The sequence below is a fragment of the Aphelocoma coerulescens genome, chromosome 3 (genome assembly GCF_041296385.1).
Source record: "Aphelocoma coerulescens isolate FSJ_1873_10779 chromosome 3, UR_Acoe_1.0, whole genome shotgun sequence".
Lineage (NCBI taxonomy): Eukaryota > Metazoa > Chordata > Aves > Passeriformes > Corvidae > Aphelocoma > Aphelocoma coerulescens.
Window position 1 is genome coordinate 60,372,982 of NC_091016.1, and position 15,694 is coordinate 60,388,675.

Here is a 15,694-nt window from a genome sequence, read left to right on the forward strand (position 1 = left end):
GAGAAAAAAGCTGGACCAGTATAACAGGGTATTTAAAAGTCATAGCTTTTGATGCAGCAGAAAAAAAGTGTCAGACACCCAAGAAGAAAGCCACTCCAGGAGCTTTATCAAACCAGGTATGCAGGTTGCACAGGGGGCTTGAAATCCCCTCTTCCTCTGCCCACTCTTTACTGACACCAGCAATGGCCCACCAGGATTCTTCAGGGTTTAGTGGTGGTCCTTGCTTACTCTTGCAAATATTTGGAAATATATACATTACATGTGAATGAGGAAAAGTCAAGATGCTGGCTCTGGCAGGGAGTTTAATCCCTTCTTTACTCTGTCCTTATGGCTTAAGTGAGTGAATGAAAACTAGAAGCAAAGCTATGAAGTGCAGGCTGACTAATTTACTACTTTGGCAGTCAGTGGGTAAAGGCATTTATCTTCTTGAAAAATGTGCAACATCTTCAGGTTAAAGATGATACATACAAAATGGGATTTTTGTGAGTTGCTTTCCTTCAGGAAGATGATACACATTGTTTTGTTTATTGCCAGTTTAATAAGTTTTTCTGAACTTAATTACAATTATGAATGCATTTGAGATGTAATGGAATCCACATAAATCCTACCCATGGGAATGAATGAGGAAAACCAAGGGGTTTTAATATTTGTGCTTTATCTAATAACCCACATCAGTTATGAAGGTCCAAAATAGAGTAGATAACTTTATTGCAGATGCCAGTGCCATTTTTCTACACACAATAGAAAAGTTTCCAGCCTTTTCTACTAACATCTGATGACAATATTCTGAAAAACGTAGCTAGTCTGTCAGGTATCTCTGGAACAGGAACACATTTTTCCTGGTGTTTATGGGGAAGAGTAAAAATATGTGGGTTTGACATTACCCAAGATCTGATCTTCATAGTTAGGAAGGCAGCAGAAGAAGAATCCCAAGCATATTTCCATAATGGCAGTGGTCCAGCCAAAGCCGTAGGCCCAGCTGAACATATTGATTCCTGTCATTTCAATTTCAGATGAGAACTTTACTGGATAAATGACCAGGCCCATGACGGAGAAAACAGCTGAAGAAACAGGAGAAAACAAAAAAAAAATGTTTACCACCCAGCACCACTGCCTTCCTCCATAATCCCTACAGCTAAACCCATCCATATTTTGGAGGATCCGAAAATCGATCCAGTGCCATGACAGACTTTGATTTTTCACAGAGATCTCAGGTGCACACAGGCATAGAATATTTATTAACATAATTCTTAGGTGTAGAATCAGCTGAGGGGGATACCAGCTCTAGTATGGATATATCTGCCCAAGCTAAGCTTGACTCCATGTACTGCCTTACCAGCCACAAAGAGCAAGCCTCCGATCCCACGAATGAAGTTGAACCGAAGTGTGTCAATGGCAAATGCTATGATGGCCAGTGCAAAACAGATGACTAGAAGTAGAAAGCCAACCAGGTATGTGGCAGCAGCAGCTCTTCCCCAAGCTGAAATCAGAAGGAAGATACATTAGAAAGGGACAAAAACAAAAACAAACAAACCCCCCCCCCCCAAAAAAAAACCCAAACCAAAACAAAAAAAAAAAAAAAAAAACAAAAGCAAACAAAAGCTGGTTTTCTCTGGTTAGTAATTAAAGGTTAATTTTAAAGCCTGTGAAAAGAGGATCATCTCCCAAGAAAGAAACCATGGGAGCTTTCTCTTCCCTTATAGGTGAACATTTCGGTTCCATAAGAAATGATGCACTAGGTGCAGAATGCATAAAAATTCCAGCTTTGTCTTCTCACACAGAGTGCAGTGGGGTCTTGGGTGCAAGCTTACTCTTTAGTTTTAACAATTAAGAATTAAGATAAAAATGGCTTTAAAGATTTAAGAATGGACCCTGTCCTTCAATAGCAAAATGTTACCTCAGCAGATGCCATAAAACCAGCTTCGTTTTGCACAGACAAGGAGAATTAAACTGTTCCTGAAACTAATAAAAATCTTCCTTTGAAACAGAGTGTTTATAAAAGCACTACCAATCTGGCAAACTTAAAGGTGTGGAAATAGCTTATAAATGTCAAAATTCAGTGATTTCTGCCTTTCAGCCTTAGTTTAGCTCTGTGTCCTAAATGGAGCTAAGGATGTGGAATGTGTTTTGTGGAGAAATTGGATCTCTGATTTTGGCCCAAATTTAGAACTGCTTCAATTCAAGAGCTTGTTCAGGATATCAATTCTTTCATTTTCAAATTGTAAAAATTTATGTTATAACATGTTTGAGCAAAGCATATTATGTTGGCGTAACAACTGGAAAAATAATATTTATTTAATATTTCAAGTCTTGAGGAGCAACTACTGCTCAAAGAGATCAAAGTGTCTTTTCTTCTGGATGTAAAAAACCCACTTTGACACATTTTAAATTGCGTATTAAATCGAGTAAGCAGTTAAAGTCTGCTAGGCATCTACAGACTTCATCTCCTCATCTAGCCACTATGCCTTTGTCAAGTGTTGGCTTCTAATCAAATGTATGCAGCAGCAGTGCCAAAAAATTATCACAGCCCAAACAACCCTGACAATGATTACAATTCAACTTAAATGCAGTGCATGCTGTTCAGTAAAAGTTCCCTCTGAAACTGAGTAAGTAACCTATCAAATTGTTTGCTTTAAGCATGGAAGTAATAAAATGCTAAGTGTCCTGCCTTTCCCTTGACCAGAGCCAGGTAAGCATGAAAGCAGCCTGTCCCCAGTGAGTGAGAGCTTGGTGTTTAATCTGTCTTTCCCCAAGGCCCACACCACCACTACAATTAGGCAAGAAAAATGGATCAGGATTTTCCAGCTATCCTTTTTCACCCCTCAGTCCATCAAAACCAGTTTCTCTTTTGTTTGCTTTTCGACATGCTCCTTGCTTTATGATCCCTGCTCCATTGTAGCTATTGCACTAAATCTTCCGTTTTATGCCATGCCCATTGTCTTTCTTATTCCACAAAGTTCCTGTCTGCTTATAGGGCTTTTCAACTGGATTGTTTTTCCAGTAAACAGGCAGCTGCCTGAGAAGACTGAAAGGGACAGGAAAGGTGTTCTTACATCTCGTTTTCTAGCCCAAGTGTTTTAGCTCAAACTCTTCTCTCTGGGAGTTTACAGGGGGCTCAGAGTATGCAGTGTGGAGGCTCAGGTGGGAGGACAGCACCTCAGGCAGTGTATCAGAAGAAAAAGTTAAGAAGAGTAATTTCTTACACTGCTCAATATACCCCATTGAAGATGCTCCTATTCCCAGCCTCTTTGTTACTCCTTTAAAACAGGAAAAAAAAGGGGCACCTGGCCATAAGAGAAGTTTCTCAGCAATGGTGGCCTCACTGTTCTTGGATACAAGAGGTCTGGATACTTCTGGCAAAAGGGTGAAATGGCAAGAATATCTAGAGGTGATGTTTTTTCTTAGGTGCACAACTTGTGGTTAGGTACAAAACTCCCAGGCAAATGGGTGTCCTTTCCCAGAGCAGACTCAGAGCCCAGCTGCTTGCCCAGCAAGTTCTGACACACCAGGAATCCTGGGGGTTCCAGCTCACCCTCTGCCAGAGCATCTGCCAAAGCTCAGCCTTGCTTCCCAAGAGCAGCTGATGGTAGAGCACCAAGCCCCGGGGTGGGAGCAGCACCTGGGCTGGGGGCTCAGGGGGCTGTGCCTGGTGGCTGCAGCCATGTGCGGTGGCACCTTGCCCATGCCAGCACCTCCCTCCTCCGCCAGGCTCAGCCAGGTGTTTCTCCTGAAGCAGTGTTCCAAATGCTGTGACTGTATGGAAGCAGATTGGGTGCACACCCAGCCCGCTGGGCACTGGCTATATGGCAAGAAGAGACATGCTTGTTGTAGGATGCTTACACCATTTGGAGGCATTGCTCAATCACCTAAGAGCCAATTTTGTGGCTCTAAGTTCTACAAAAGAGAAAAAAGCCCCTCAATGGTGGAAGAAAAACAATACACAGCTCCAAGGCAGTAGAGGCGTATGGAAGGGTGAGTCTCTATGGGTTTTTTTGAGGAACAGTATTCTGAGTTCATCCGTCCTTCACAAAAAGCAGCAGCTATCAGTAGCCTAAGACCAGTGTGTGAACACCTTACCTTTCTAGACTATAAGGTAACAAAGGCTTTGTGCAGCAATAATTGTAACTGTTTATTGCATCTTGTGCCAGCCAGGAGTACTAGAGTAGTTTAGTTCTTTACCAATAGAACTAAGACTTAAAATTCCTTAAAAATGTCAGAGGTCAAAAAACACTGACAAGCAAGTGGTTAATTTGGTCCCAAATATTTTCTTATCTTCCAATGTTGTTGGGGTTTTTTTCTTTAACATTGAGTAAGAAATATAAATAAATTGTTCTATCTGCAAAGCTTTTTCTTAAAAATGTGAACTCCAGGCCAAAGAATCTTCACAGGTGCAACATCAGCTCAGAGTACTCATGGCTATAAAGAGAGGGCAGTTAAAAGCTGATAGGGCCCAGTCCACCTGTCATCAAATCAAAAACTGAAACAGAGGCAGCAGCAGGTTACAGGATATCAAACTGAGTCTGTGAAAATATTCAGCAATTTTTGAGATCTGTTTTCTCAGTCCCAAAAATGGCAGTGATGTTTTGGTTGTTTAAGAGTTAAAATGTGCTTGTGAGAAAAGAAATGTGTGTTTATACAGAAGTGTCCTTGAATACGAGCAGGATCCTGTAACACTTTGGTGCCAGTCCCATTTCTCCCTTTTCCAGTTCCTGCATCAGCTGAAAGAACACCAGTGAACACTATGGAAGAGTTTGTGGGCAGCTACACACTGTCTGCTCTTCAAAACTCCTTCTAACTGGCAATTATCTGAGCAATTTTGTCTTAAACAAGACCTTGCTACTCCAAACAGGCAAGAGGAACCCATGTTTTCACACCTGTCTCAAGCAGAGCGAGGACAGTGCTTCTGATAACAGTGTTTTGTAAGTCAATCAGTAATTATTTGTGAGAGTCTGGGCTATCCAAAGTGAATACAGTAATATGTGACCACTGGAAAATGAAAATAAGCACCAGACTTCTATAACTCCCTGCTGTGTCAGAAGACCCCTGAGCTAATTCAGAGACCAGAAAGAGCCCATCCATGCCAGGACAGAGCTCATGATATCTTGTGAGCAACATAATTAGCTGAGACATAATTCAATAACACAGATGTATTACTCTGCTATTACAGCTATCTCAGTTTGGAGGCAGCATGACTACCTCTTGTATTACACCATATAAACACATTCTGATTATCCTGTATCTGGCTGCAGCCATAGGGAAGCTGATGGACTTAATTAGACACCCAGGACTAAGAACATCTCCAGTTTCCTGCATTCCTGACTTTACTCCCTCACACATTTTACAGTTGATGAAAGTGTAAACACTTCACACATAAACAAACTTTCTTGCTCAGCAGTAAGTTGAGCCAAAACTTTGAACCATCAAACCTAGTATTTCCTTAGCCTTCCATCTTTCATGCTCCAAATGGTGCCTTCAAAAAAAGAGCTGCTGTGTCTTGAAAACAGTGTGTGACCTCTACTTCCCCCATGACAAATACAAGTGTCTATGTTCCTAGTGTATGTGTTTCAAAACATGGGAAAACATTCACAATAACATTTTCATGTGTTACTTAATCTGGTACTCCCACACCACATGAACTGCTGAGTCTCTCCTTAGGTGACATTTTCTGAAAGCAACCCCAGAGAGTTCAGAAGTACTGCTCCTTGTATAATCAATAAGAACATAATTCTCCAAATTTTCCTCTTGGCTTGAAGCTAAATACACAACTAGCATTGGAAAGAAAAACAAATATTTACTGCCAGCTCAAAGACACCAACAATTATCTAGAGGTTCTTGCTGACTGATCATTTTTATGGTGCAGTGAATTGTGCAATTGAGGAAGGGTAGTTTTAACTCACAAGAACCAGGGAGGAGTGAAAGAAAATGTAACAGACTAATATTTTGCTCTGTTATCCTTCATACCACCCAGGGAAAGAAACACAAACCCTGCAGTTGTAGCTGCAGTCTGGCAAAGTGATTCTTACGAGAACTAAAATCTGCAGTGGTAGCGATTCATCTCTGTGTTGCATGTAATGAGAATGTTTCTAGGCTGAGTTTGCAGAGCTCAACCTGTTTAACATCCCTCTGATTAAAGGGAAAGAGTATTATTTTGGAAACAAAGCTGAACTCACTCGAGTTTCTCAACCTGATGTTCTTTGTCGGGGTGTGGCGAACACTGCAGAGCACATGCTTCGCTTTGAAAAGGAACTGCTTTGGCCAGGTTTTACCAATTCCCCTTTGGATAATGGTTCCCTTTGGTTTGTTCTCCTCAAGAAAGTTTCCATGTGAAAGTGCACGTTTGCAGCAGAACTTGTGTCCCCTTAGCATGAATCTTAAGGTGCTCCATCAGACTCATTAACCCACGTCATCAGGACTCTGGATTTCCTGTGTTACCTGTGCAACACTACCCAGCGCAAAATCCTGCCTTCTGGAAATACTGACTCTGTAACATGCCAACTCTGGGAAACTTCTGTGCTCTTTCTGAAAACAAATGCATGCTATAATCTCTCAATTGTTTGCTGATCACATGAGCTGGCATTGAAATACCTGTGTGCATGTGTTTGTATATAGCCAAAATAAACTGGAAACCATCAAGAGCAGCTTCTTATGAATAAACTGTACGTGCAGACTGAGAGCCATTGACCAAAAATTATTTCAAAGGAAGTTTGTACAAATGAGAAAAAATCACATATTAGTCATGGATAATTTATGGATAGAATAAAACAAGGAAAATAATATCAAAGGTATGATTGGAGGTGTACTATTTCCTGAGTTTCTGTCTGCATTGCATCTGGGTCATTCTTGAAACAACTTCATTCTCCATATAACTTTCCCATGGGTAGTGAATACTGGAGGTTTTTCTTTGGATTTTTTTTTGGTGTGAATTTGTGTCTTTTGAAGTGGAATACAGAATTTTTAGTCTTTCTATATGGCATCTTCTTTGGTAACTCTGTTCTTTTCCCCCTTGCATTATTTTTTTAGAATTCATTGGCTGTTAATATGTATTTCTGGTCTAATAACAGAATATTATCTCATAACATAAAAGCCATTTCTATGTGAGCTGGAAACAGCTTTTAGCTTTCCACTATTGAAAAGACAACCATGGAAACAGAGAATGACCTATTTAGGTTCACACTAAGATAATGTCGTTGTGAAAATTTCTCAGTGATTAGTAACAGGGCCCATATAAATGAGAAAGGATTAGGACTTTAGGACGATTACACCATAATAATGATTTTAAATGACAGCATTAAAAAACAGAACCTTTATGAGTAGGTCTCCCAATAAAACACAGTATGTATTAGCAGAAGGCAGTGTTTTGTCCATAGCTGCATGCTAAAGTCATAGCTCAGTGTGGCTTGGTGGGCTTTAACTCCTTTAAATGAAATACCTATTAATTCCTCACCACTGACTTCACTCACAAACACAGGCAAAGCCTTTATGTAATCTGTAACCCTCCTTTCTTACTGAGGTAAGCAATTAAACTTAGAAGCTATTCTGACTTGAATTTGAGGGGAGGAGCAGTTACGTCTTGAGGGAGTGGTTCAGATTCATCTCATCACAAGCTCAGTACAAGTTTGACTGCTGCAAATCTTGTATTAATAAGGGCTGCTCCCTGATGCTTACTTAGTGCTGGGAAGGCAGAAGGGGCAGAGGGTGTAGAGCCATCATCAAAGGGAGCACCAAGGGAGTAAGTTAGCTATTAAAAATAATGCACACACAGTGCCTCAAAATTAAAGGTTTGCTCATGAGAGAGGCAGGGAGTACCCCTATCTCACATTATCTTCAGAAGCAGGTGCACACACTGAGAAAATCTCAGGATTGAAGCTCAGCCTCATATACTTTAATGCTGTAACATTTTTTCCTCCTATTTTTTTCCTATTTATTTTAAATTAAAGCAGGATTACTTATACTTGGATGTGTCCATGGGGTTTGGGAGGGTCAGGTAAATAAAACAGGTAAGGTATTGATTAATCGGTTCATTTACATAAGCTCAGTTAATGAGAATAGCAAAATGTACCTGCTCCCCAATTACCCCTGAGTGGGTTGAAATATTTAATGTGAATTAAACAGAATCAATTTCCATGATAACATGGGCTATGAACTAGGACTTTTAATCAAAATAGTGGAACCTTTCCAAAAAAATCTCTTTTTAAGTTTTATATTCCCAGAGTCACTTGGGACTAACGAACACTGAATTTAAATCTTCCATGTGCACCAAGATTTGCTGTCACTCTTGATCTACAGTTTTCATGCTGTGAACAAACTTTGTTTTGAAACCTTGCTGAAAGTCACCTTTTGCACTAGGGAATTTCCCACTAACAGACAGCAGCTGTGGACTTGGATCTGGTTTTCTGATAGAAGCAAAATTTTACCATTTTCAAAATAAAAACCCCAACATATAAGCAGAAGTCATGCTCTGTGCTCATAAAAATATATTGAATTTATTTACTCTTCTTGTTAATGAAACAGCTTTTACAACGCATCCTGAAAATCTTTGTCCCTTGCTGCTTCCTGCTGATGAGGTTGTTGAATGAACTGCACAGAGACTTCCTATTTTTTTGGGGCCTAATTTGGGCACAGCGTGCATATGTCAGCACAGTAGGTGACATTATATGTATTCAGTTTCAGATTAGTAATTCAGCAGGACTGAAGTGATGTGAAGTGTTATTTAGTACTAGTAGAAGGAAGCTAGAAACCTCTGGAACACAGGCTAGTGTCAGAACTCCACAAGCTGCTTTGAGTTCCTGGGAATTTTTGAGCAATGAGTTATTCTGTAATGGTACTTGACAAAGAAGAGACATGGCATTACAATGCTCACTGAGTCAGTGTGTTTAAGGTTTCTCAGAGCAACACAAGCTGCTAGTGAGAAGTGATACAGAAATGTGAAAAAATATTCTGAGAGTTTTCTTTCTTTTGCTATGTAACACCTTCCTACTTAAGTAATCTGTTCAAACCTACAGTGGAATTTGAAATGCATCTTGCAGCTCTTATCACTGTTCAGGCTATGGAGATGTTATTATAGCCCTGCTGTATCAGATTACCTCAATAAACTAGAGGAAGAGAAGAGGTGAAAAGGATGGACAGTTTGGCCGCAAGTTTCCACATGCTCTCAGCAGAGATGCCTCCTGTGTGAATGGAATGCTCTCTCAAGGACTTCAGGGCCTGACAATGCAAAGTGTTGAGGATCTTAAAATCTTCGGCACCAGAAGTTCATATCTCCTGATGGGCAGAAGAGAATGCTCCACATGATTGCTATTTTTCCACATAATCTAACTGTAATTATTAAGGGAAGGCTGCATAATAAACAGTGGGATTACAAGTGCAATTGCCCTCTGGAGAGTTAATTGCTCAAGAGCATTACTATTATTTAGAAGAGAATCTGATTAAATGAATCTGCCACTGAAATTATAAAAGGACGAACTCTAAAACTACAGGGAAAAGCATGCTAGCAATTGCAGATAAGGAATAAAAATTGTCATGGTAATTAAATGCTCTGGCCTTGATTCCCTTCTCTTACATCTGTTTAGAAACAATGGAGTGTCTCCTACAAGCTGGGGAAAAATCAAATTTTTTCTTTCCTTCTTGCATCATTCCTTACATACACTGATGTGATTTTTTCATTGGCTAGATGTTTGCAACTGTATTTTTTCTCATTATAAGATTTGAATAATTATTGAGTATTCTACATTATTCAGTAACTAATCTTGTAATCTCATTTCTCACTGATCAGTCTCAGGTAACGTTAAAGAATGATGTCTTAGGAAACTGTATGCTTCTCTAACAGTGTCATTAAAACTACAGACAATCATTTTATATAAATACAACCATTTAATGCTACAATACAGCAGGAGAAGCAGCAGGCTTTTATTTTCAGTTCACCCTGTGTCAAAGGAGTCACGGTTTGCCCTCTAGGCCATGCACAGGGCAGAGCTGGGCTCCATCCTGGGCTCTCCCACAGGCTTCCTTGAACTGGTCAGCAACCTCCCCAGCTTCCTTCCCAGCTGCAAAGACACTTTTGCAAACCTACTTGGATTTTACCAAATCTGAAAGCTGTTAAGTGCAGAACCTTGACTTCAGGAAAAATCTGCAATAAAGGCCCCATGACTTAAGCTGGTCTCTACTTCAAAAGCACAGTTACTTGTTTACTTCATTTCTATTCCAATGTACAGACACCCTCAGATGCCAAAGAGCCACTGGGACATCTTGTTTCTCCTCCCAGGCCTTGCTGTATCCCATCCTGTCCCTCTGGAAATGTCCCCATGTCACTCTGCTCAGGGCGCTTGCTTTATCTTGAGGCAAGTAAGGGTTTCCCCATGCTGGGATTAGGTGCTGGCTGTCAGATGTGATGGGAATGTGGGGGCAGGAAAAGCAGTTTTATGTAGGTAGTGTGGCAGTGGCAAAATATGGTGTCTGGTTTGTCCTGTGCCTGGGTGTGACGAGTCACTGCTCTGATGGAGAAGGTAATTTTCCAGAGGGAGAGCTGTGTGGCCAGCAGTGCAAGGCCAGTGGTAGGTGCAGTACCAAGAGAGGGGCTTTGCTGCTTGGAAACTGATCCTAACCACACCGTGTAACCTTGCTGATTTATCTTTATTTGGGGATTTTTAGTAAGTGATTTCCATATTGTTCTTCCTCCAGAATAATAAGTGGTGCTTCATTGTAGCAAAAGATTCCCCAGAAACAAAAGCCTGATATAGGCAAAACAGGGAAGAAAGTCTACTCATCAATGGAGATGCAGAATATTTCTTTTGTCAAAAGGATATTACCTTTGAAACATTTCCTTCTTTCACTTATCCTGTAGCCTTACTTATTTGCTGTCATATTTGAAGTAGTTTTTGTTCATTATGATCATACTATACTAGCCTTCTTACCTTGTAGCATTGCATTCATATTCAAAGACCAAAATAAAACTGGAATTACCTAGAACATAGTTGCCCATTATTTGCCTGGAAGACAAGCTGCAGGAAGGTGTCTTTTCCAGATGCCAAAATCATTTATTCCTCCACTAATCTCCACAGCCACAAAACCCTCCACACATCCCAGGAAAAAGCTATAATCTAATATTATGATGTGAAAAAAACTGAAGATGTGGATTCTGCTTGCCATGTGGAAATGCCTTTTCCTGATTTTTTTCCCTGAGATTTCTGTTTGCACTATGCAAATAAGATAATCTCTTCAACATACATTTAGAGCTTTAAACTTTCAGTTGTTTTGATGGCAGCATCTGCAAATGGAAGAGCTGCAAGGCTGGGTGGAAAATAAGATGGGAGAAGAGGAGTCACAGGTTTTTCACCCTTTGTGCATCACATTCAGACTAATAAAGTCAGTTATTTCCCCTGAAATATCTGGTAATTTATTATCATTTATATAAATAATTTGATATACTTATGATATATGCATTTATATTTACATATTTATTTATTTATTTTAAACATAAATAAAGATTATTAATGTTTATTATGTATTTGCCTACACATGTTTAAACATCTTCAAAGCCTGCAGTGGAATAAATTACATACTGAAGAAGTGTCTCAGGTCTGCAAGACACACCTTGTTCAAGGCAGGTAATATGGCCGAAGAACAAGAAAAACAGAGGAGTGCTGTGCCAGCATCATGATGGGGTTTAACCTGTGTGTTTTCTTTGTAAGCTCAGCCATGTCCCACACAGATACATTCCATATTGCTCACTATCTATCCAAAAAGTCTTCATCGCTCTTTGTAAATGTTCAAGCATATCATAAGATTGAGCCCTTTGTTTTTTCAAGTGCAAGAACAATGAAGAGCAAGAGCAATGAATCTCTCCGTCCCTCATCCTAAAGTCCATGCATTTTGAGTAAGTGTCCTAATGCACTGGATACTATTTCCTAGAAAGTTCTATTTATTTGAACTAAATATGCTTGAAAAGCAAAAGTCTTTGATAAAGTCTGCGTGAGTGTCATATGGTTAAAGCAGATGATCTGAAGTCTTGGAGAAGATAACAGAGTGTGTAAACCCTTCATATTCTCACTTTCCACAGAGCTCATAAACTTTGCACAAGACCACAGGTGAGCAGATGCTTTCACAGAAGATAAGTGCTGTCTTTCCAAAAAAAAAAAGAAAAAAAAGTTAAAGCCTCCAAACTCCGCTGGTGCAGCCAATGAAATACAGCCTCCTTCCCTGCCAATATAACAAACCTTGATGTTGGGTTTTTGTCTTGCGATGGTATAAACATATCTTAAGGCAAACAGCCGAGATTCAAGGGGAATTATAAACACTGCACGTGCAGAATTTGATTTGAATTTGCACATTATAATTAACAACTTGCAAGGATGTTGCAATTACATCTAATTATGATAGGACGAAGATGACTGTAGTGGATTAAGATAACTACACTGTCCAAGTCATGCTGGCAATATTTGCTGGCAGCTGCTGGGGTACACATACATACCATGTTTATTGGTGAAACCACCCCTGCAGGAGGGACGAATTTCAGAACCTACCCTGCCAAAGGCAGATTAGGCAGAGAAGCTGAGAGTAAAGGTTGGAAGAAACAAGATGGAAACTGTGGAACAGAGTGGGGAAAAGAGATCTCATCTCAGGAAGGATGTAAAACATTTCTGTCCTTTATGTTTACATGACATCTTTTGTCTCTGCACTCAGGAGGGCGTGTAATTACACTTTGTTTAACCAGCACTGTATTTAGCTTGGCACAAAGTTAAACATCCCACAGAACATGATGCTGAATGCTGTTTTCCATGACCTTTCTAGAGCATAGTGGATAAATGTAATCCCAGAATTACTAAAGCACTGTATTTCATCACTAAGGCAGGTAAAATCAGGCTCAACACAAAAGCTGGATGCTCACAAGTGAGATGCTCTTATGGCCTGGTCTTTTGGGTGGAATCCAAGACCAGCATCAGCCATCTCTGCCCTGCATGAGAAAAGGTGGGAGTCACAAAAGAAAAATCCCAACCCCATGTCACTGAGCAAGGAAAAATGGAGAATGGGACTGGATCTAAGCACATCCCACCTCTGGAGAGAAGGTGTCTGAAGGAAAGGTCTGGAAAGGATCAGGACAGTGACATGAGTTTGCATCCTTAACAGTCAGTCTCCTGGGTCAGGGATAAGTCATCCCTGTGAAGGGCAAGACCTGCATTTTAGTGGCATAATCTGTCTGAGGCAGAAGCCTGGCAGGGTAGCCCACTGTTACCTGGCCTTTGCACACATTGTTTACCTACAGCCTTCTCATATTCTCTCACTGGCTAAGTGCCTCCATCGTGCCAGACATATCCTGGAAATTTTGTCCAGGGGGATTTTGAGGATTTGCTTAGGCTTCCCAAGTATTTAGTCACCTTGAAGAGGTCAAATGATAGATGCACGCCTACTTAGGGCATAATGCAGTCATGCAGCTCATGAACAGCATTTCTAATGCTTTCAGAAGCATCAGTGGAAACTCCAGTGTACCTACTGGGTAATGTTCTGCATGTGTATACTGAGTCCAACATGTTTGTATTAAAAGTGCTGGACTTACTGTGGATGAGATTCATGGTAACCCCAGACATTGCAGGACAGAGGATGACCTTCCTGGTTTGTCTCCAGATGCTGTCCAGTGGGAAACTGGGCATATAGCTGCAGGATTTAAGGCTATGAGAGTGAGGAAGGATAAGGAAGGAAGTGAAATGCCAAACACCTATATAGGTCCTGGAAGTAAGGTGAAATTTCTCTTGCATTATCAAGAGAAGCAAGGTGAAACATCTCACTGTTTTCCATCCAGTTAAAGCTGGCATTCACGGCATTCTCCAGGGCCTAACCTGGAGATCAAGAGAAGGGCTCACTTTTCAGGAAACTTAGGAGGAATCTCAGGACTGAGAAGCCCTATACTAAGCATCGTGTTCTCTCTCCTGCTCTCAAGTGCCATGTAGCAGAGGCCAATTTGCTGGCTTGACTTATGCCCAGCCACAGAGCTGGTGCTGGAGCCCAGCCACAGAGCAGGACTGGATGGTGATGCTCAGTGGAGCTGGCCATGCCTGGAGCCCTACACTCACAGAGGCCTGCTACAATTAACTCATTACAGCTAAATTTTGTGCATAGAAGGTAGAGTTTCATGACGTACAATAGACCTTCAGGAACAATTTTGAAATGCTGTAATAAATGATCCCTGAGATTGCTTCAGCAAGTGCTTTTACGCTTACTTTTAACAAGAGCAGCTGAGATTCTGAGCCCTAGAGAAAAGGTTCTTCCTTGTAATTTGAATTAGCATAAATTGTAACAACTCTTGAACTTTCTTCCCTGCTCAGGCTAACAGCCCTTCATTAACAATTACTTGTTTCAGACCATGTCCAACAGCAAATATACAGAAAAAAAAAGAAAAAGGAAATAAAAAAAAGAAACAGAGCACATCCAGAGTGACCCTTCTCTTGGGGTATTCTCCCACACTTGTGGTTTACATCTTTTTAAGCTGAAGATTGTACCTGGGTCAACATGTTTAATAGCATACTTCCCCAAAACTTAGTACGAACAAGAAATCCTTTCATCTCTTAAAGCTCTCTTTCATAATCACAAGGAGACTCTTTCACACGACCCACCTACTGGAGCAGTTTCAGGGCAGCATTCTGTAGCCTGACACTCCCTGGGAATATCTTCCTACCATCTTACATTTTTACCTCCCTTTTCCTGGCACTCAGACCTGCTTGTCACACTAACGCCAGGCTTACCCACACAACTTGTTGTTTGGATGTTTGATCACCAGTAGCCGTTAAGTTCTGAAAAGCAGTGATTAGTGAGAAGAGGTTACCAGCTTCTTCTAAGAGAGGAAGAAAATCCTGTATTATTTTCTGCACTGGTAAAATACCATGTGTGGGTTTTTATGTACTATGTAATCCGCTAGGTTTTTTTCTGCACAGGGGTGTGAGGGCATTTATTTCTTCACCCAGTTAGTCAAAAGCCTTGGTGTATTTCAGTGACAGTCCCTATTGCCCATGGCTTCATATATAAATGCCAGGTATTGGGTGATAGAGTTAGGAGAGCTGAGGGGAGGTGATCTGGGGGATGTGACCCTCTGCTTCAGAGCCTGCTCCCCACCACCCCTGTAGGCACTTACCGTAGCCCATGAGGGACTCGCAGCTCCATTCCCCACCCTGGTCAGGCCTCCTGCAGTTCTGCCACAGCGACGCTTGCTGCACATAGGGCAAGGTCTGCGACTCCAGCCAGCCCCTGCCCGCCAGTGCAATGATACCGAAGATGACTCCTATGCCCAGGAGCAGGGGAAGGATCCATCTGCAGCGAGTGTAGTCAAGGCCGTACTTCACCATGGTTCAGGGCAGGTGGTGGGGGGGGATGAGGATGTCCCTCTCTGCCACAGGCTCAGCGATGCAAAGCAATGGGTGCTCCTGCAGAGCTCCTGGAAAGGTGGTGCCCGTACCTATGAGCACGTGTGCAGATGTTGGAGAAAAGATTTTCAGCCAGGACAGACACGGCAGAGAGGGAGGGAGGGAGGGATGGAGGGAGGGAAGGAGCTCCACCTAGATTCAGATGAGTAAGAGCTGCCGCTGAGCAATAACCAGTTGAGCTGGGGAGAAGCTTCGAGGCTGGGTTTATCTGTGGGATCTTCTCTGCCCTGCTGACTAAGTAACAAATCAGGAGCTGTTTACCCTCAGCATTTAACACTTTCCTTCCT

At 41.3% G+C, this 15,694-nt stretch overlaps 1 protein-coding gene across 1 annotated transcript; it reads right to left on the minus strand.

Moving 5' to 3' along the window:
- Positions 1–728: 728 nt before the first annotated feature.
- On the minus strand, positions 729–15,441 carry LOC138107254 (p53 apoptosis effector related to PMP-22-like). Its single transcript, XM_069008538.1, has 3 exons — positions 15,119–15,441; positions 1,337–1,480; positions 729–1,061 (listed from the first exon to the last, which is right to left on the minus strand). The coding sequence occupies exons 1-3, from the start codon at positions 15,327–15,329 to the stop codon at positions 847–849; spliced, it is 570 nt and encodes a 189-aa protein (XP_068864639.1). The 5' UTR covers positions 15,330–15,441; the 3' UTR covers positions 729–846.
- Between the last annotated feature and the right edge of the window lie 253 nt (positions 15,442–15,694).